Source organism: Balaenoptera musculus, chromosome 9 (assembly GCF_009873245.2).
Source record: "Balaenoptera musculus isolate JJ_BM4_2016_0621 chromosome 9, mBalMus1.pri.v3, whole genome shotgun sequence".
Classification (NCBI taxonomy): domain Eukaryota; kingdom Metazoa; phylum Chordata; class Mammalia; order Artiodactyla; family Balaenopteridae; genus Balaenoptera; species Balaenoptera musculus.
In genome coordinates, this window is record NC_045793.1 from 12662692 (window position 1) to 12685104 (window position 22413).

Sequence of the window (22413 nt, forward strand, 5' to 3'; positions counted from 1 at the left end):
TTCAGCTCTGATCCAGGCCTGTCCGTCTCCACGGCCTGGGCTTGACAGGTTGACGGGGGGAAGGTGGAGACATTCTGACCCAAACCACCCTTGGGCCTGTGACCTGGGAGAAGAATGGAAGGACGGTGGGAATTGGGACAGGCGGAAAGGTTTTTGTAAAGGATTCCCGTAGGGTTGAATCACCGTGGCCCCCCTGTCCTCACAACGTTACAGCTTTATACAAAAACGTCTCCTCCCATGCGTCCGCCCCTCCAAGCTGGAGTCTGGGAGAAACCACCAGAGCAGCTGCCCCTGTGAGGGCACTGGAGGGCGAGGCGGTGACGTCACCGCCCCAGGTGCAAGTGGCGGGGAGGATGGACCAGGCCGGGGGGCTCCCTCCTCATGCTCACGCCCTTCTTAGCTCCTCAGAGCCGTGCGTCTGTGCATCAGGGGCTGCTTTTCCTGGTATCCGCCCCTCTGCAAGCTGGCGTCATAGTAGCAGCCCCTTTCTGTCTCGGGACTGCCCCGATGCTGGGCACCCAGAGGTCACACCTTTCAGCACTCAGTACCCAGACTCTGCCCCGTTGGCCCAATTCTGAACCTCCAGGGTGGTCTGAAGGAGAATTGGCCACTAGCTACACAGAGGTAGGGCTTTCCCAGGGGTAGATAAAGTGATAGCTGAGAGCTGTATTTCTAACCAGTGTGAGGTGAGGGGGGACCACGTGTGTCATCAGCTGCTGCACTTCTCACTGTGGACTTTAGACATTCGAGTTCAGTGGAGGGCGTTGGGGGAACCAGATGTAGAGAACTGAATGAATACGGCCTCAGGAACGTTCAAATACAATCACACGGCCAAGCGATCATGGTCAAGGTCTTCTCCCTCTTTTCCCTGAAGGGCAGAAACATTTTACGTTTTTGGTAGATATTTTATTCTCCCTGAGCAAGATGACCTTGAAATTGAACCTCCAGCTGAGTGGTCTGCATCTCATTTCACTAGATGGCGCTTCCTTTCGTTGCCTTTTAAACTATGACAACACCTAGAAGAAAAAAAGACTCTCGACCACATAATGATAACACACTTACAGGGGGAAATAGACGCAGAATCAAAAGATCAATGACAGTATGGGAAAAGCATTAGTGATTCTCATCATGAGGGCTGATCTCCCCATGATGATGAACTCCTAGAAATCAATTAGAAAATAATCCAGAGCCCGATAAAAATGGCAAAGAACAGAGGTTCAGAAAAAAAGATCCAAATGGTGCTTAACTATAGGAAAAAGAAATCTTGCAATGATAAATACAAAGTAAAACTGCATTGAAATGTCAGTTTTCACCAATATGATTGACAAATTGAATTATGGAAGACCATTCTATTGTCTAGTTTCTGGTGAAATATGCACTTTTACACATTGATTGCTGGTGGGTGCGAAATAATACAACTCTTAATGGGAGCAATTTGGAAATATCTATAAAAATTACAAATGTGCTTACCTTTTCACCTAGAAATTCCACCTTTGAGAGTTTACCCTGTAATTATTCTTGCATACAAAAAAAAAAGTGCGTAAAGTATTTGCATTATTTGGAATAGCAAAAAGATTGGGAAAAACTCAAGTGCCCATTAGTAAGGGGTTGGGTAAATAAATTGTGATACATTCACACAGAATATTATTCAATGCTAAAAAAGAATGAAAATGTTTCATACTGCTATGGAAAGTTTTCTAAGATATAATGTTAACTGGATAAAAACAAGCTGTAGAATAAGGTTCCTGTATGCTACTTTTGTCTAACAAAATAAGAATAATACTTATTGGGCTTCCCTGGTGGCGCAGTGGTTGAGAGTCTGCCTGCCCATGTAGGGGACACGGGTTCTGAGCCCTGGTCTGAGAGGATCCCACATGCCGCGGAGCGGCTGGGCCCGTGAGCCACAGCTACTGAGCCTGCGCGTCTGGAGCCTGTGCTCCGCAGCAAGAGAGGCAGCGACGGTGAGAGGCCCGCGCACCGCGATGAAGAGTGGCCCCCGCTCGCCGCAACTAGAGAAAGCCCTCGCACGGAAACGAAGACCCAACACAGCCAAAAATAAATAAATAAATAAATAAAGTGTAAAATTTATATATTAAAAAAAAGAATAATACTTACTATTAAAATAAGAATTATACTTCTGTTTGTTTGATGCTGCGTGAAGAAACACTGGAAAGATACAAAAGCGATGGATAAAATGATTACCTGTTAAGAATGAGTGGATAGCTGATTCACTTTGTTATAAAGCAGAAACTAACACACCATTGTAAGCAATTACACTCCAATGAAGACGTTAAAAAAAAAAAAAGAGTGAGTGGAGGAGACAGAGTATAAGGAAAATTAACATTTCTGTGTCAACTTTATTGTGTTGATTTTTGAGCCATAGATAGCTATTTTATTTTAAATAGATAACATAGCTATTATCTATTTTATTTTAAAGTAAAACAATAAAAATTTAAAAGAAAGACAGCAGCAAAATACTGCTTTAAGTGATATTTTAAAATCTGCCACTAGAAAAAAAAGATACTTGTTTTATTTACAAACTCGTTTTTTCCAAAGAAGACCAGTTTATACAAGAAGCTGTTGTACTGTCTTGAATTTGCTCAGTGAGTCTGCAATCACCTAGGAGGCTTGTGAAAAATACATATTTCTGAGTAGTCCCCAGGATACTTTGAGCTCAAAATCTCTAGGTTTATTAATTTGCATTTAAATAAACAATTAAGCACAAAATGACCCTGGGTATTTCCACTTCTGCACCAGTCCTGGGACCCACGGCTTGTCCTTGAGGAGAAGGGCAGCTGTCAGCTGGAAGCACAGCAGAGTGCTGTCTGATGGTGCGAGAGCTGGCCGCAACTGGCACGGCTCTTAGAATTTAGGGAAAAAGGAAGAAGAGGAGACAGTCTGTTTATTTAACTCAGGAATAGTGACAGATCTCACAGTAGCCCAATAAAAGGTCATCAATTGCTTTTATCAATCGGAAGGTGGCAAGGCCTCTTCCTTGTTCCCTTTCCACATTGAGGAACTTTCATCAATGTACTGATTTACTTTGATCTAGTTCCATATAGTATTTTCCTTATTAACCCTTTTTGCCTGTCACTAATTTACTCCCTAAGAGTTTCCTTTTGACCATCTAGCTGGGGACTCTCATCCCGACTTGGACTTACAAAGAATACCACCCTGTCTTGGTTTCACAACTACTTTTTATCCTTATGGGGTTTGTCCCAGATCTTTGCCACCATGTCACTCACTGTTAGTAGCCCAAGTGCCCACGAAGCTTTTTTTTGGGGGGGTGGGGGGCGGGGTGAAAGGAGTTCAGACCAGTCAGGCAGGTGCCGAGTGAGGTCATTCATCGTCTTGGGCAGCAGGGGGAAGCCTTTCCTTATTTTTTGTTAGACCTAAGCGGCTGCACTCTCAGCGCGGCCACCTGAGGGGGCGAGAAGAATGTGTATAGTGATCAGGGGACCCCAGGGGAAGCTGGTTAGTTACCTGTGCGCCTTTCTCAAGGTGTGTGTTGGGATGTAGGGAGGAGATACGCAAATAACACCTATGCGTAATTTCTGAAAACTTTCAAGTACGTTAATTGACCCATTTGAACCCAAACTGTTTCCTCATTTCCCCAGATGAAACTGAAATCTGAAGAGGCTAAAGGGCGCGGGATGAGGAGACAGGGCTGGAACCAGCACCCAGGCTTCCTCGCTTAAGTTCCGGGGGCTCTGCTGGGCACTGTACCTGAGCCGCTGGGGCCCCGCTCCTCAGGCAAGCTCATCTGTAGCCAGACTGCGGGGCTCCCACCCACGCCCTCTACTTACATCTCTGGACCTTGGGCAAGTTACTGAACCTTTTTAAACTCCAGTCTCCTTATCTGTAAAGTGGGAATGAAGATGATGATAAATAAAATAACATCTCCCTTATGGAGCTCTTGTGAGACCGAAATAATACACGTAAAGTTTTATCACGGTGCCTGCATATAGTTAGTAAAGACGTTCGTAACTGTCGTTTTCACAGAGGGTACTGGTCTAGGGCTCTCTCTACCACACTGGTTCCCAAGCTCTGGCATTCCTCAGGATGCCTTGGAAGTCTTGTTAAAAGCAAGCTGCTGGGCTCCATCTTAGAATTTCTGACTCAGTAGGTCAGGGGTGGGGACCTAACAAGTTGCATTTCTCCTAAATTCCCACGTGATTCTGGTGCTGTTGGTCCAGGGACCACACTCTGAGAATCATTCTTCTGGAAGGCTCTTCCTTTCTTCAGTACGTTTGCCTCCACTCCTAGCTCATCGTTCATTCATTCAATCACGGGGTGCCTACCATAATCCAGATGTCGTTTAACCAGTAGATATACCAGGATGAGTAAGGCAAGATTTCTTCCGTAAGAAGCTCATGGTTGAAGGCCAAGGTAGATACATCCATATACACTCAGCAGCACGAGCAGAACTGTGACAGAAGAAAGCATGGAAGAGACGGAGGACTCCTTACTCAGACCAGAGGGTCCACGGGGCCAGGGCAGGGATGTGGAGAAGAGGATGGGGAGCAGGAAGAGTCAAAGGCTTTTCTGAAGAGGGTGAAGGGGTGGGTGGGAAGCGTGTCAAACCAGATGGACCAGTCGTGTCCAGAGCTAGAGGTCAGAGGTTCATGCTTGTTGGAGGAAACCCCCAGGACTTCTGAGCATTGGAGCACAGCAGGGGAGGGGTGGGGAGAGGTGAGGAGACCGAGGCTGGAAACATAGGCAGGGGCAGAGCAGGAAGAACCCTACATCTCCACGATGAGGAACTTGGCTTCTACTTCGAAAATGTGAGAGATCAGGAAAGGTATTAACCAGGAATCAAATAACGGGCCGGACCTCTCTGAGCGCAGGGTTAGAAGACGGGCAGGAGACCAGTATCCCTCAGGAAGTGCTGTGAGGCAGGGGATGAGCTGGAGAGATGCTGAACAGCAGAGCTGATGGACCATAGTTGCAGCTGGAGAGCCCACGAGATGGGGTAGGGGAAGCAGGGTCTGGGCTTTGGGACCAGGCAAATAGGGACTCAAAACTCCAGATCTGCCATTTGCTGGATGAGGGATGTGGGTAAACTAATAACCTTCTCTGAACCTCTGTTTCCTTGTCTGTACTGCTGGAATAATAACCACCCGAGAGGGGAGAGGGAACTAAATCTGAAAGTGCCTATAAAGTACTCAGTATGGCGTATTCATGTCAGTACCATCACATGGGAAGAACAGAAGGCAGATTTCTCAGGAGCATGAGGGATGGAGACCCAGGGAGCTCTTGTCTTCCTCAGACACATGAGATGGTCGTTGGGAAATAGGGGCCAATGGGGTCTCCTGCTGCCAGGAGAGAGCACAAGGTGGGGCTCGGAGGGGACTCAGAAGAGGCCAAGGTGATTGGCACAGGTGCTTCCCTAGGTGTGGGTACCAGTGAGAGGAAGTACGGGATCTTACAGACCATGCCTACGTGTGCACACATCAGCACTGCACTCAAGACCCAGAGAAGTTCCAAGGCCATTGCAGCCTTTCTGAAATGAATTTTCCTCTAGAAAACCTCCCCCTGATTATTATTTTCTGGATTCCTTCTCTTTACATGCTGCTATACCAGTGTGCCATGGAAGACATTTTGGGAAATGGGGCACTCTGCTCATCTGTAAGGGGTAGAGCCCTGTCTGACCTCAGATGGGAGGAGATGTTTCCCAGAGTGAAGGGGCCGGAGGGAGCAGGTACAGGCCTGGGCAGTTAGAGCAGAGTCACTTTATTAGCATAATGATGGCAGAGGGGCGGGGGCTTTAGCTGTTGGCAGCGATGGTCTGCTGAATCCAGTTCACATAGTTGCAGACCTTGGTGTAGACCCCAGGCTTGCCCTTCTGGGCACAGCCAGAGCCCCAGGAAACAATGCCCTGGAGCTCTCCGTTGCAGGTCACAGGGCCGCCAGAGTCACCCTGGGGAGGAAGCGGTGGGACAAGGTTTATAAAGAGAGAAGAAAGGGGACCCAGAGCCACACACAGTCTGAACCTTACAAGACCCCGTTCCTGTCGGCTCTGTGGCTCCACATCTCTCCACAGTCTGAAGAGATGCCACACACACTAGCCTCCCTGGTTTCTCCACGGGACCACCGCCCAGGGGCCTCGTCTACCAGCCCCACAGCCGTGGGCGTTCAAATCCCGTTCCCAGGGGGGCCTGTGTGTCTGGGCAGCGGTCTCAGAGCGGTAGGGTCAAGTCACCTGGCAGGAATCATTGCCTCCCTCGAGGAAGCCGGCGCAGACCATGTTGTCAGTGATCTGTCCAGGGTACGAGGCTTCACACTCGGCCTGACTCAGCAGTGGGGTGTCCAGGCACTGCAGCAGCTCGGGGTAGTTGACTTTGAGGAGCAGGAAGAGATCAAGGAAAGGAAAATGTGGGTCAGGCCAGGACGGGATGGCAATCCAGTGCTGAACCCTGAGGGTGGCCAGGAGAGGCCTCCAAGGAATGATGGGTTTCAACTCCCAGAAAGCTCACTGCAGACCCCTCCCTAGAAGTGCTAATAGCAAGGGCTACATCTGTCCTGGCTTTTGATTCTTGGGCTCAACTCCTTGACACTTTGCGTCTCTCTGGTACCCAGCAGAGAGCCCTTCGTGTAGTAGGCACTTGATGTGAATTTGCAGACTGGAAGCAAAGGGGTCCCAGCTCAGGGGATGCTCAGTTCTGGGCAATGTGGGTAGGTTGGAGGGTGAAGTCGTGAGGGTCCCACTCACCTCCAGAGCTCAGGGTGTTGCCCCAGCCGGAGACGAGGCACTGGGTGCCGGCGGGTGCGCAGGCGCTGGGCAGAGCTAAGGTGGACACCCGGGCATCAATGACCGCAGGCGAGGAGAGCTTGATCAACAAGATGTCATTGTTCAGAGTCCGGCTGTTGTAGTTGGGGTGGCGGATGATCTTGGCCGCGTCGATGAACTGCTCACGGCCCTCCAGGACGTCGATGTTGTGTTCTCCCAGCCTCACCTGGACGCGGCTATTGCGGGCGAAGCACAGTAAAGGCCTTTTGTCCACATCCCTGCGTCCCCCAGGGTTTTCCCTGCTCGCAGGTGGTGGTGTGGGAATGTCACAGGGCAGTAGAGGGGCAGTGGGTCAGGGATGCCGTGAAGGGGTCCCCCGGGGATGCTCCTCCATTTGCTTTTCCAGCCGCCTTTCCCATGCCTCTCATGCATTCAGTGCCGTGGGTGCAACCGAGCCACTTGGAGTTCCCCGGGCATCCTTCATCCTCTGCAACCTTGCGAACTACATGCAGTGACTTCTACTCCCTCCGTTCTCGCTCTGCTAAGTGCCATCGTCCTGTATGATCTAACCCAGCGCTTCTCAAACTGCAGCATCAGCCTCAGCTGGGAACTCATTCTCAGTTCCCACCCCAGACCTGCTGCATCAGAAACGCTGGGAGTGGGACCCAGCAACCTGTGTTTTAACAGGCCCTCCGGGTGATTCTTATGCGCACTCAGGTTTGCAAACCCTTGGTCTTGGCAGTGATTCTCAGCTCTGCCCAGAGAGTAGAACTGCCAGAGGCAGTTAAAAACTCCCCAATACTCAGACTCTGTTCCTAAAAATTCTGAGTCAGATAGGAACTAGGCATTTGTTTCTTTTTTTTTTTTTTTTTTTTTAACATATCTCAGGTGGTTTTAACGTGTAGCCAACTGGCAAAGGTTACTTGTGTGAGGTCCTCGCCTGCTTTTCTCGCTGGCCATTCCTACAGCAAAATGGTCCGTCCCTGCTTTTATGACCCGCAGCCCTTGCTGTTTGATCTACTGATTTGGGGTGTCAGCGGCTTCCTATCAGGTGCCCCTCTTTACCCGCAGCTCCTGTGAGTCAGCTGCCATTGTCAACTTCTTCTCTTCCCCATCATCGTTCCCGACTTCAGCAACCCCCCACACAGACCCCAGCTCTTCCAGAGGCCCCTGGGCGGTGGGCTTTGTAGTCAGGGGCCCAGCACTTACGACTTGTAGCAGTGAGCCGCGGACACCACCCATTGGTCACTGATGAGGGAACCCCCGCAGAAGTGGTAGCCAGAGTTCAGGGACACCTGGTAGGGGACGGAATTCTCCGCGCAGGTGTAGCCCCCTATGATCTTGTCATCATCGTCCATGGGAAGAGCAACTTGGGACAGGAAGGGAGAAGCCAGTTCAACAGGAGGGGTGGGGGTGGAGCCCAGAGCCCCGCGGCTGGACCTTGCTGATTGGGATTCCTGAAGGAGCACAGCGATGAGAGCGGGGCCGGTAGGGAGCATCGCCGGCTTGCCTCACAGGAGGCAGTCCTCCCGAGTTGCTCTGTGTGCCTGCAGGGCACAGAGCTCGGCACCCTGCAGGGGCTCGGGCCCAGACCTCCACTGGGGCCAGGGCAAGGACAAGAAACGCCCCTCACAGTGCATTCCGTGCGATAGGGTCTGAAAGGGGTCCTCTCACCCACCGAATGCTTCTTTCTCTCTCTTACTCATCACCAGTCTACTCCCCACTACAACTTCAGCCCCAGCTTGTCATGATGGGATGGCCTAAGTAGGAAGATCTGACTGCGAAGCCCTGGCTGTACCCAGCTCCTCCCCTAGCTCACATCTGCGCAGCGAGACCGGGGACCCACTGCGCGGGACAAAGGTAGTTACGGTTATCGGCCAATAGAACAGTGATTTGCAGCTGTGGCTTTACATCCAGGCATCTGCAAACTACCTGGGAAGCTTAAAAAGTCAATGCATGGGCCACACCCCAGGCCAATTAATAGGACTGGAATGAGTCATCTTTCCACCTCCCCAGGTGCATCCGAGGTTAGGAACAGCTACCGTGGAGCTATCCTAGAGCCTCAAGTCCTGGCTCATTTCACAAACCATCCCCACCTGGTCTCCCTTTCTCGCCTCTCCCAACAAAGCCCCAAAATTGATGGATGAGGGAGATGGGAGTGGAGTCCGGCAGAAGGTGAGAGAATGAGGCTTAAAGAGAGCCCCAGAGTGGGAAGGAGGGGTGCTGGACAGGGAAGGCAGGATCTCAGCACACAGGGAGAACAGGAAAGGTAGCAGGAATGGTGGAGCATGTATCTCTCCCAGGACAGGGGCAAATGGGGCCCAAAGCAATGCATGGGACTCACCGGCAGCTCCCACAAAGGCAAGAATCAGCAGTGGATTCATGGTGGAGAAGTGTAGTTGAGTGGCTGATGGAGAGCCTTTATACCTCCCGAGGAGAGGGAGGGGGTGTGTAGGTGAGGGTGGAGGGTCACCAACCCCCAACCCCGTACAAACACACCTGCAGCTTTCCTTTTCCTGGAGTCTTGCATCAGTTCTACTATGTTTGGCCACTCTGTGGATTCATGGCTTGTGGGTGATAAGGAAACAGCTTCTGAGGATAGGGAGGAAGACAAGCTGATTCCGAGGAGGACTCTGGGATGAGGGAAACAGGGAAAGCTGAGACCCCACATATCACAGCTGGGCCTCCTTAAGCTGAGGAGATGAGGCTTAGGAGGAGGGAGAGTGACCTGGGCCCCTGAGAATCCTCTGACCTCGTGGAGCTTTACTCAACTTACTTGAAGGAAGGGCTGATATTTGTAGGAAGGGCTGATATTTGTAGCAAACTTGGCTGCTCAGTATCCTGGTCCCACGAGAGGAAAGAAGTCTTGACTAAGTCATACTTGTAAACTTGAAGACCCTTCTCAAGTCTAAACCACTGGGTAGGAAGGTCAGATCCAAAGCCTTGGGGAACCAGGATCCCAACATCAAGAGGTGATGAGATGGGAGAGGCAGAGTTTCTTGTGAGTCTGGGCTTTCGAGCTGGCTTCCTTCCTACCAAGGCTTGTGGAAAGGGGGACATTTGGAAGGAGGAGGGTCCAAGGGGTAAGTAGGTATTTACCTGATACATTGGGGGGCACGGAAGACCACTACCACATTGCTCCTCTTCCTCACTATCAAGACACTGGTCTTTCTCATCGCCCGTGCTGCCATGGGTTCTCTTTAAGCAGCCTCCTGGTCACCATGGGAATCTGCCCTGACGGTGATGAAGATTGCCACCACCGGCTAGGAGCTTGCTAGCCTGAGCTAGAATTATATGCTCCAGATCAGATATTAGAAAAAGTTTGAACAATGGTAAATTTGGGTCCTGATCAGGGAAACAGCAGTAGGTGGAGAAATTGGCACATGATAAAGGTTGAGCATTGGGTGATTGAAAACAACATTGAAGGTGGGGGAATTCTGGAATTTTCTATTTTTGATGCAGTGGGACTATTTTGCTGGGCTCAGTGCAGAGTGAATCTTGCCAGAAATGATCTCAGTTTGCAACCTGCCATAGCCATCAAGACACAGCTCTGTAAGTTACTGAGGCACAACCTGGCCAGAGGGGTAGAGATGTAACTGGTGTCTGTGCTTGAGTCTAATGACATGAACCAGGTCGAGGAGACTTCCCATGATGAGGCTTTTCCTTCTCAGCTCTTCTGAGCTCAGGGTTCCTGAGAGGCAGGAGTGGGCAGAGTTCACATATGAATTCTCAGAAAGGTAAATATGAGTGAATGTTCTGGAAGTGGTGAACAAAGTCAGAAAAGCTCAGAAGTCTGGTGGTGAGCCAGGAAGTAGGCTGGAGGGATAGAGTAAATGGAAACAGAATTAATTGGGGGAGATGCAGGTGGGGCTTGTGGGTGGAGAGGGACCCACAGGCTGTCTTCTGATTCAGTGCCTGGCACGGCTGGAAGCCAGGTTCTCCAGGACAGGACACCCAGAGCTCTGAGCTCTCCCCATCCTCACTGCACACCCTCTAATACCTGATGGGCTCATATCTAGGCAGGAATACTGCTATATTTGTACAGTGCCTGACAGCTTTTAAATGAAAGAGCTTTCACACACACAAGTAGCAGTGGTATGCTGATTTTCATTTGTGTTGAGTTTCAAGTTTCAGTTTTCACAAATGTTTTAATCTTGAGGTGTGCAGAACAAGATTATTTCCATTTACAGAGGATGAGACTGAGAATCAGAAAGGTTTTGTCTTGTCCGAGAATACAGATCTAAAACTGGCAGAGCTGGCCTCAAGGCCACTGGAAGACGGGGAAAGCACTGTGAAGCATGGGAATCGCTGCAGATGGCAGCTAAGGGGTCAAGTCAAGGGACAAACTACCTCCGGATCCCTCCTGATGCTTGCCTCCCTGGCAGAAAGAGAAGCTTGAATTAATCTTCCACCTGGCACCTGGCCTCACAGCCCTATCTTGCCATGGCCTTGGGCCCCTCTGGGCCACGTCGAAGGCACAGGTAGCTCACTCAGGTTGTGGAGCCTCCATAATAGAGGCTTTTTCATAAATATCATGAAATACGCTATTTTGTTTTGTCCCCATGTTGTGGGGTCTTCATAGGAAGCCTTGCCTTGGAGGATAAGGAGAGACTCTTGCTGTAGATACCAGTATGCCCTGGACAGGTACGGGGAGGTGATCTTTGGTAGAAGATAGGAAATTATCCTGGGAAAAGGGAGAAAGTTTTTGAATTGGTGCTTTGTGGCTCTGACTCTGTCTGAAAGGGAACCCCCACCTGCTTGGGCTTTTCTGTGTCTAAAGCCTTAAGACTAGCCTTCTCCTGATGTTTTGCACGCGCCCTTAGAATCAACTATCACACCCACAATACAGTATGAGGTGAATTTTGGTCAAAGTATCAGGAGTCACCTTACAGGCAGAGAAGATAGATATAGGTGGAAACCATTACCTCATACTCTAGGCTCAGATGTGTAGGTTGGATTCTGGTGCACATTTGCCCAAATTCAATTTGAATAAGTCTCTGCAGCACTTGGCACTCTCCATTCTGAATTTTGGATTCCTTTGTCTATTTCTCTAAGACGTTCTCCTAGGACTTCCTTGGTGGTGCAGTGTTTAAGAATCCGCCTGCCAATGCAGGGGACATGGGTCCGAGCCCTGGTCCGGGAAGATCCTACATGCCTCAGGGCAACTAAGCTCATGCCCCACAACTACTGAGCCTGCGCTCTAGAGCCTGTGAGCCACAACTACTGAAGCCCACGTGCCTAGAGCCCGTTCTCCACAACAAGAGAAGCCACCGCAATGAGAAGCCCGCCCACCGCAACGAAGAGTAGCCCCCCCTTGCCACAACTAGAGAAAGCCTGCGCACAGGAACGAAGACCCAACGCAGCCAAAAATAAATTAATTAATTAATTTAAAAAAAAAGACATTCTCTTGGTTGATTTTTAGCTCTTGGCACATCAAGCCACTGGCTTTTCATTATGGTAATGGTGGATCATTTCTGTGCACTTCACTACACCAAATGTGTGTGAGTCTTTCATGGACCTTTGTCACTTTATTATCACAACCACCTATGGGGTTGCCATTTTATAGATGACAAGATGAGCTTTATACAGGTGAAGTAACTTTCTCAAGGTCACACAGCCAGTAAGCTGTAGAGATGGGATTTAAGCATGGCAGCCCAACTCCAGAGCCTGTAAATTCTACCACAGAACGTTTGGCTTCCCTTCCCCTTATTTGACCCTCACACAGCCTCATGAGTTGGGCAACAGGTACCATTTTCTCCTTTTTACCAATGAAAAATCTAAAGCTAAGAGGTTAAGTGACTTCTCCAGGGTCACCCAGCTAAGGAATCCATAAATGACACCAGAACCTTTCCCTATGGAAGCTAAGTTCATTCCCATCATGTTGCTACATAGTGGAGTCTTTCAGATCTCCTATTGGTCTGAAAAGTAGATTTTTGTCAGATTCCAAATCATTAGTTTCTTTTTAAAAAATACTTCCCTCCCCCAGCCCCCCAGCTCAGGTATTTCTCCTCAGCTCTTAGTCAACTCCTCCTTGGCCCCCAGGGTCCTTTACCACCTCCAACCAGATTGGCAAATTCTCTGCTGTCTTTCCTCCAAACTCCCAACTCCTTCCTGCCTCCATTATTTTTTCTAAACTACATATTTTGCCCATTGTGCAATTTCTCTGTATCCACTAAGAACTATTTTCTTGAATGTCGCAGCCTGGGAATCACTGAATCTGGATAGTGAAGGGGTGGTCTGTGTGATCCAAAAACACTGAAGGGTGAGACAGAGGCTAGAGGCACAGACTGGTCATTGGCTCTTAGGCCAAATGGAGTAGTCTGTTCCTCCTCCCCACCCCCCTCCTGCTCCCCACCTTGAAGCAAGGAAGATGGGTACGTCTACTTGCATATTTTATCTAGTCTTCAGGCTGATATAGAGGGGCGAATCGGGGAGTCTCTAGCAATTGAAGCTTTTTATCTAAAGATAGATTGGTTCCTATACTATAATGGTCTTTTTGTTCACATTTCAGTCATTCCTTGTCTCATCCCTGGGCTTATTAATGCTGCTTAAGTGACTCCAGAGTCTACTGAAGAGTACTCAGAGGAGAGCCAGTAAGGAGTTTGGGAGGAATACCCACGTGGCTGTAATTGTAGCAGCCATGACTTGTACCATGATACTCAAGAGTTGAATAAATGACAGGTGTATTTACTTTTCTAAATCATATTAGATCCAGATTGAGCCTCACAAGTCAAGTTCAGTGGTAAGCCCAGTCAACTGAGCTCCCTCCACTCATTTAGCTTTTAAAAACTCTAGACTCTGTTGTCCATTTGGAAGGCAGCCAACTGGTCAGCCCACTTCCTATAGGCCGACCTATCCAGGAGGATCTTCAAAAGGCTCCCAAGTCTCAGAACTGAGTGTTCAGTCCACACAGGAGCCAACACAGCTCCAAACTGAGGACCGTCCAAGTTCAGGGCCACTGTGTTTGAGCAGATTCTGGGCTTGCCTCTCTAGAACCCATCATATCTGTTCCTTTTCCCAGCCTGGGGGTGGGGCAGAGCATAGGGAGCTGGCACACGTTTTTGGGCCACCATTCTACCTAAGCAGAAAGGTGAAAGCCTCTGTTCCCTCCCTGTTAGAACAATCTAGTTCTTTTTTTTTTTAACAAACTCTTTCTCTTTACCAAGGGCCGTTAATATCTGCATCATTTTTTAAAAATTTTATTTATTTATTATTTTTTTTGGCTGTGTTGGGTCTTCGTTTCTGTGCGAGGGCTTTCTCTAGTTGCGGCAAGCGGGGGCCACTCTTCATCACGGTGCACGGGCCTCTCACTATCGCGGCCTCTGTTTTTGCGGAGCACAGGCTCCAGACTCGCAGGCTCAGTAGTTGTGGCTCACGGGTCTAGTTGCTCCACGGCATGTGGGATCTTCCCAGACCAGGGCTCGAACCCGTGTCCCCTGCATTAGCAGGAAGATTCTCAACCACTGCGCCACCAGGGAAGCCCCTAGTTCTTTTTTAATGGCCTTACATTGCCTGAACTCAAATGCTTTTTGTAGAGATTTTTCTCCAGGGAAGTCCACATGGCTTGGCAAATTTTTCTCTTTTCTGCTGAATCATATTTATTTGCTCAGTGTATTAGTTTGCTAGGGCTGCCATAACAAAATACCACAGAAATCTATTTTCTCACAGTTCTGGGAGCTAGAAGTCCACGATCAAGGTGTTCATAAAAAAACTTTCACATATTGAGGTATGGAGAAGTCATTCTGGCTTATACAGGAGTTAATTTGAATTTTATGCTAACTAAAACAGCCTGTTTGCGGCCTATCCGCCATACCCAGTACATCTGCTTTAATTATTAAAGAAAAGGGCACATTGACTGGAAGTAAAAATGTCTATGTTAAAAAATAAAATGCCTCTTTTCCTGGGACACCAGCGCTGATATTCCTTTGATGATAAGACTCCTTCTCAGGGACCAAGGACATACTGACTCACTGTACGTGTTGATTTGTTTTTTTTAAACCTTGAAGGAATGTACCCCTGACTTGCTTAATGTTCTTTGTTCTGACAAGATATAAAACTGGGTTGAAAACCATGCTTCTCTGGAGCAGTTCCTCAGAGCTATCTGAGAGGCTGTCTCCTGGGCTATAGTCCTCAGTTTGGCTCATATAAAACTTGTTTCAGGGCTTCCCTGGTGGTGCAGTGGTTGAGAATCTGCCCGCCAATGCAGGGCACACGGGTTCGAGCCCTGGTCTGGGAGGATCCCACATGCCACGGAGCAACTAGGCCCGTGAGCCACAATTACTGAGCCTGCGCGTCTGGAGCCTGTGCTCCGCAACAAGAGAGGCCGCGATAGTGAGAGGCCCGCGCACCGCGATGAAGAGTGGCCCCCGCTTGCCACAACTGGAGAAGGCCCGCGCACAGAAACAAAGACCCAACACAGCCATAAATAAACAAATAAATAAATTTAAAAAAGAAAAAAGAAAAGAGCCTCTTATTAAAAACAACAACAACAACAAAAAAAAAACTTGTTTCTATTCCTATTACAGATTGTTTATTGATTATTTTCGTCGACAGTGTCAACAGGGTTGTTTTCTACTGAGGCCTCTCTCCCCTTGGCTTGCAGACGACCTTCTTCTAACTGTGTTCTCATGTAGCCTTTCCTCTGTGGGCACATCCCTGGTGTCTCTCCTTTTATGTCCTAATCTTTTCTGATAAGGACACCAGCCAGGTTGGATTAAGGTCCACTCTAATGGCCTCATTTAAATCATTTCTTTAAAGATCCTATCTCCAAATACAGTTACATTCTGAGGCACTGGGGATTAGGACTGCAGCATATGAATTTTGGAGGAACACAGTTCAGCCCATAACACTAACTAAATATTTACTGAATTCCTGTGATGTTCCTGTAATTTCTCTAAGCTTTATGGAAACAGCAATGAAGAAGACACAAAAGGTCCTTGCCTTCATGGCATCTATGTGTATTTATGTGCGTTCGTGTCCACACATATGTAAGGAGGTATAGCTATGAGAGGCAGACAGTAAATTAAAAATGTACATATATATATATATGTATATATACATATAAAATGTGTATATAATGCATACAGTTAACCTTTGAACAACATGGGGTTTGAAATGCACTGGTCTGCTTATACATGGATTTTTTTTTCCAATAAATACTATAATATTACACGATCTGAGGTTGGTTGAATGCACAGATGTGGAACTTCGGATACAGAGGGCCACCTATAAAGTTATACATGGATTTTCAACTGTGCAGTGGGTTAGTGCCCTTAACCTGCACCTTGTTCAAGGATCAACTGTATATTTATATCAGACTATGGTGATTGGATGTTATTAAAATAGGATAAAGTGATAATAAATGTGAGTAACTGGTGGCTGGGTCCACAAGTGCTATATTAGGTAAGAAGGTCAGGAAAGCTGTCTTTGGGGAGATAGTATTTGAGTTGAGAACCTGAATAAGAAGATGCCAGCCCTGTGAAGGTGGGGTAAGCAGGGCTTTCATCATTCCCTGCTGAGTCTATAACAGAAATAAATTGACACATACAACCATTGCTTTTTAAATTAAATTACCCTATCATCTAGCATATGGATATTTACCTTGCTATTAATTTTAATTGTAAAAACTGATATTTAAAGGATGGTCATCAATACACCGAAATATTCTTATAAGTTAATGTAAAGTATATTTTTTGACATGAAATATTGTTGGCTTAAGAGAATAAATGATAAAATACATATCATATGATCTAATTTTATTTAAATGGGTGATTTTAATTTTCCTCAGTTTAATAAACTGTGTATTTCAGAAAAAAACATGCATTTATTTTGTTATTAAAATAGCTAAAATAAAGAGAAACAACTATAATAATAAATAAAATTTTCCCAGAGAGGACAATACCTAACCTTGAGGATGGAATTGTTAGTGGTAAAATTTCATGTATCGGGCTTCCCTGGTGGCGCAGTGGTTGAGAATCTGCCTGCCAATGCAGGGGACACAGGTTCAAGCCCTGGTCTGGGAAGATCCCACATGCTGTGTAGCAACTAGGCCTGTGAGCCACAATTACTGAGCCTGCGCGTCTGGAGCCTGTGCTCCGCAACAAGAGAGGCCGCGATAGTGAGACGCCCGCGCACCGCGATGAAGAGTGGTCCCCACTTGCCGCAACTAGAGAAAGCCCTCGCACAGAAACAAAGACCCAACACAGCCAAAAATAAATAAATTAATTAATTAATTTAAAAAAAAGTATTTAAAAAAAAAATTTCATGTATCACAGTGAGAAATAAATTTAACTAGTAACTAAATTGTGTGTTTTGTCTCTACCAGGCACAGTGCGATGCGGTTTACATGGAAGACTTCATCTCATTCTTATAAAAATCCTCACACCTTTCTTTTTTGGCATCATTATTATCCTTATTTTATATATGAAAATATTATATATATGTATATGAAATTGTGTAACTTGTCAAGGTCACACCTGGTGATAAAGCAGTGGAGTCAAGTTTTAAGCTCAGGTCTGCCTGGGAACAGAAATCAAGCCCCTAACCACAGTGTTTTACTGCTCCTTAGGAGAAAAGTTTGCCATTATATAGGAAGATGCTCACACCCCAAGGCTTATTTGTAGGTGAATTTGCCCATTCCCTAGGGAGCAGGGGACAGGAGGGTAAACTAGCACTTTTGATCCATCTGATCAAGTGGGTGCACACGTGGATCCCTGTGAGCTAGAGAATCAGCATGTGTAGAAACCGGGTAAGACCCACTGGAACCTGTACAGCACTAGGGGCGCGATGGGAATCGCTTCTTCATAAAGCCAGGGTACAGGAAAAGCTACACACTTAGTGAAAGGGCAAACTAAAAAAAATAACCCCACAGGCAATTGACAAGGACTATTATTCTTCTTGGTCTTGGCTTTGGGTGGAGGATTAAAAACAGCTTCCTCTGAATATTCATGGCCACTGAGTAGTCAGCCCTTTGGGGTTTGGCATAGACACTGTATGGCCAAGAAGATGGACACTGAGAATTATAAAGGAAAACATCAGGTCTGTTGCATCCCAAATGCGTGACAGACGCAAAAATAAATATTTCCTGGAAAGCCCACCTTTACTCCAGGATTTAGGGAATTCCCAAAGATTAATTTTATAATATCAAACTACACAATGCACAAGGAAATAAGCCACCCTGAGTGAGAGGCAGCAGAAACCACAAGAAAACCAGGTGCATAAAGTCATCAGATGTTGGCACGAACAGATAAAAATTCCAAGTATAAGTTTGATATCCTTAAAGAAATAAAATAACTGAAAAATACATGACGAGCAAGATTCTTCAAAAATGACTGCTCGTATGTGTAGAAAGACCCAAGTAGATTTCCTAGAAATGAAAATATATTTTAAATTGAAAAGTCAATTGAAAAAAAAAAAGTCAGTTGAAAGGTGAAATGGCTTAACGGAGTGGAGGTGTGAATTAGTAACTAGGACAGAGAGTCTAAAGGAATTACCCCTAACACAGCACAGAGAAGCAAAAAGAGGGAAAATGTGAATGAATGGCTAGAATCTAGATGATACTGGGAAAGTTGAACACAGGCTAGATCTATTCTTCAGGACTGAAGTTCCGGCCCTTGCGAAGATTTTCCTTTACCACTACCTTTCAGAACCATACTTATGTTAAACTGTAATGATCATTCCAGAATAAAATGCAACCCTACCCAGAAAACAGCCCCATAGTTTTTCAGCTGAAAATAGGGAATTCCCACAAAACCTTGAGTACGGATTGAGGGTAAGGTGGGTGTGGAATGGGAGTGTGGACCATGAAACTGGGACTTGCTCTTGAAATCAAATTGTGCCTCCTTCCAGCTATGCTTGAATCTTGTCTTAATTATACATTTTCCACCGAATAACAGAATACTCTGTGTGTGTTCAACTTTACAGTTTTGCAAATCAACTAACACCCAGTTCTGAATGCCATAAGGCATTTAGTAAAGAGCCAGGAGCAGCTTTTCAAAGGAAGAATAGTTGTTGCCAGGTAGAAGACAGTATGGCTTTACACAAAAACTCTTTGCATCTGCCTTGTGATTCTCTTACTGGGGAATGCCACGAGCTCTATAGAGCAGCCCTATCTGCCGTGGGCACTTCAAGAATAACTGAGCTACTTGGTCTATGGCCCAGGTGGCTGGGAAGCTTACATCATCGCCTCATTCTGCTACAGAACTCTGTCTTGCACTGGCCCAGCCTTACAGATTACACAGTAAATGGACCAGAGTAGCACACCCAACTGTAGTATATGTTAACTCCGAAATCCAGAAAGTCCCATGAAGCATTGCACCTCTTTCTCCACGGCAGATGATGTAAGATGCAGCAGCTTGCCCCTCACTTTGGAGGACATTCCAACATATCTCACACCTCTGGACTACTCAGAAGCTCACCAAATTGGCAGGTCCCTGAATTTTTGCAGATTTACATTGGTCTGGCATGCATATGTCATACCAAGGCATCTAGAGTGCTTTATAATTTCCATTCACTAAGAACAATCAGCATAATGCCATCAGTGTAATGGACCAGTATGATATCAAGATGACTAAGGGCCTTCTAAACTATATCGATAGACAACAGGCTAAATATAGCCTTGAGATAAAATACTTAAAGGGTATTTTTGACTGTGCCACTTGAAGGCAAATTGTATCTGATTGTCTTTACTGAATATTTCTAAACATTCCTCTGGAAGACATTTTATCCTCAACCTCCAGTAGCAACTCTTCCTGTCTGTGGATGGGGCCCTCCAGCGGATCCTACCAATTCTCTCCCCATCCCAGCCTATCCATTCACACCCATCCCCACCCACCAGTACACAGGCAGCTGCATCTGCCCAAGAGCTGTGGTTTCCCCCCTCCAGCCTGCTTCCCAGGGTTCTCAGGCTCACCTGGATGGAGCCGGGTAGGAGGGAGCAGGGGTTCTTGCTGAGACCTTTGATCTGTGCCCAGCACTGTGTCTCCAGCGCTGCAGAAATAAGAGCTGCTGTCTTCGGGGCTCACGTTGCTCACGGTCAGAGTTGAGACGTCAGGTGTGGGCGGCGAATGGGAAACTTGTCCTTGGTAAGCCCACTCTCATAAGTGGCCTCAGAGCCCTGATTCACAGTTGCCATCAGCAGCAAGCTCTGTCCTGGAAACTGACGGTACCAGTACATGAAGGTGAGCTGGCTATCGACCTAACACTGGATCATCACGGAGGTCCCGCATTCACAGATGTCCCTGCTTGGCTTTTGAGATAGGAGAGCACCGAACACAGAGCCTAGTTCCAGAGAGATAGAAAAACCTATGAGGGCCGACAAGCTTGTCCCCAGGCAGGAAGGTCTTTTACTATTTGCTCCAATACCACCTTGGCCCCCAAAGAACCAAGAACCCTGTAGCACTGCCTGCACTTAGGTTTTGTTCTGCCAACTGTTACTGTGTCAGGATCCTCTAATCCAACATCTCCCCCACCCTCTGACTGGTGGCCTCGGACACCCTACTCCTCTCCCCAACATCCACATTTACCCCAAACTTCCCCCCAGTATAAGGCCATACCTAATCCCAGGAGAAGTAGCAGAAGAGTCAACATCTTTAGGTGACGGCCTTGCCTCTTCCCAGAGAAAAGGCACTAAGACATCAAATTCAAGTTCATCTTTTGTCACCACTGTGTAGCTCATCCCCACTGGCTCTCTCTTCCCTATGGAGACTTGTCTGCCCCCTAGTGGAGCTGTGTGGCCCTTCACTTAGGCTGGATCTTCATTCACAAGTCTCTCAGCCTGCAATTGCAGTCTATCCACCACGTATCCACCACCTCCCCATCCATCATTACTGAGCATCATGTATGTGCTACTCCTTGGGTGTAAAGTAAGACTAGGTATGCAATATTGACCTTAGATAACTAAAGGTAAAATTTTAGAATATTAGGGAAACATAATTCAGAATTTCGACTGTCTGCTGAGTCTTTATTTTGGTTGTCCCAAATTGAACTCATTTTTCCTTCCCTGATACCTACTCCAGTAAACTGGCTCCTACTCCTGAATACATTCCTCTTAATAAGTGGTACATGTATATACAGTGGAATATTAGTCATAAAAAGGAAAGAAATTGTGCCATTCGCAGAGACATGGATGGACCTAGAGACTGTCATACAGAGTGAAGTAAGTCATAAAGAGAAAAACAAATATCGTATAATATCGCTTATATGTGGAATCTAGAAAAATGATACAGATGAACTTATTTGCAAAGCAGAAATAGAGACACAGATGTAGAGAACAAACATATGGACACCAAGGGGGGGAGGCGGGGTGGGATGAATTGGGAGATTGGGACTGACATACACACACTACTATCTATAAAATAGATAACTAATGAGAACCTACTGTATAGCACAGAGAACTCTACTCAACGTTCTGTGGTGAACTAAATGGGAAGGAAGTCCAAAAAAGAGGGGATATATTTATACATATAACTGATTTGCTTTGCTGCACAGCAGAAACTAACATAACATTGTAAAGCAACTATACTCCAATAAAAATTAGTTAAAAAATAAAAATAAAAAATAAATGGTAACCCCACTCGTCTTGTTGTCTAGGCTCAGAAATTCATCTTTTTTTTTTAATTTTAAATTTATTTTTGGCTGCATTGGGTCTTCGTTGCAGGGCACGCAGACTTTCTCTAGTTGTCGCGAGCGGGGGCTACTTTTTGTTGCGGTGTGTGGTCTTATTGCGGTGGCTTCTCTTGTTGTGGAGTACGGGCTCTAGACACACGGGCTTCAGTAGTTGTGGCACACGGGCTCAGTAGTTGTGGCACATGGGCTTAGTTGCTCCACGGCATGTGGGATCTTCCCGGACCAGGGCTCGAACCCATGTCCCCTGCATTGCCAGGCGGATTCTTAACCACTGCGCCACCAGGGAAGTCCCGCCTGTGTCTTCTTCCTCTTATGCTCTAGCTGAGTATCCTTACAAGGTCTGTGTAATAATCTTAGCCGTGAGCACAACCATATGCTGAGTCCCGTGTGTCCTCTTGTGAGTCTCTGAAAGTGAATCTCCAAAGTGGGGATTTTTTTTTTTCCTGATTAGGAATACTTTACTGTTTCTCTCTCTCAACATATATTTCCTTCACAGCACGTTTAGTTTTTCATACAATGTTATTTAATAACAGTAATTATTATAAGGAGTGTATTGGTTTCAGACTTTGGACCTAGACTGCCTGGGTTTCAAACCTGGTTCTTCGACTTATTCGTAGCTGCAGGCAAATTCTGGGCCTCAGCATCCTTATATGTAAAATGGGACTAATAAAAGTACCAGCCTCCCAGGGTTATGGTAAGAAAGCAACAAGTTGATACATAGAAATTGGTTATAACCATGCATGTCTCAGTAAATGTAGCCATTAAAAGCATTGACTGTTATCCCTACTACTATCATCTACTGAAAACTAATTTTGTCTCAGACACTACATTAAAATTCTTCACTGATAAAGGATTTCTTTTACTCAGCAGCCTTATGTAAGTCTTTGTCTTTTTAGATTGACCTTCCAAAATATTTCTGCAGGAATTGTTTTCAATGAAATCTAATCTATAAAACTAAAACTACACTTAATATGCCTTCTTTAGCCTCCATGGATATTAAACTTTCGTTCATTACCAAATATCCTACATCATCTCTATTGATTTTTTTTCTAAGCTAC

General features: G+C 46.5%; 1 protein-coding gene and 1 gene segment (V, D, J or C); both read right to left on the minus strand.

Annotated features, from left to right (window-relative positions):
• LOC118900480 overlaps positions 1–22413 on the minus strand; it is a 44088-nt gene that overhangs the window by 10636 nt on the left and 11039 nt on the right. Inside the window, 2 exon segments of the C gene segment in view lie at positions 17475–17487; positions 20852–20861. Of these exon segments, the coding sequence occupies positions 17475–17487; positions 20852–20861 (23 nt within the window).
• Positions 5714–9121, minus strand: LOC118900481 (anionic trypsin). Of its 2 annotated transcripts, none has more exons than XM_036862854.1 (5): positions 9075–9121; positions 7940–8099; positions 6713–6966; positions 6203–6339; positions 5714–5920 (listed from the first exon to the last, which is right to left on the minus strand). In XM_036862854.1, the coding sequence occupies exons 1-5, from the start codon at positions 9112–9114 to the stop codon at positions 5768–5770; spliced, it is 744 nt and encodes a 247-aa protein (XP_036718749.1). In that variant the 5' UTR covers positions 9115–9121; the 3' UTR covers positions 5714–5767. The 2 variants fall into 2 exon arrangements, with proteins under 2 accessions (XP_036718749.1, XP_036718748.1); XM_036862853.1 differs by having other exon boundaries at positions 5768–5920; positions 6713–7008; positions 9075–9114.

Coding starts and splice junctions, on each gene's coding strand:
- LOC118900481 (XM_036862853.1), bottom strand. CDS start 9,114: ATGAATCCACTGCTGATTCTTGCCTTTGTGGGAGCTGCCG. Junction 8,100..9,074: donor TGCCTTTGTGGGAGCTGCCG/GTGAGTCCCATG, acceptor TCCTGTCCCAAG/TTGCTCTTCCCATGGACGAT. Junction 5,921..6,202: donor GAGGCAATGATTCCTGCCAG/GTGACTTGACCC, acceptor CTTCCTCCCCAG/GGTGACTCTGGCGGCCCTGT.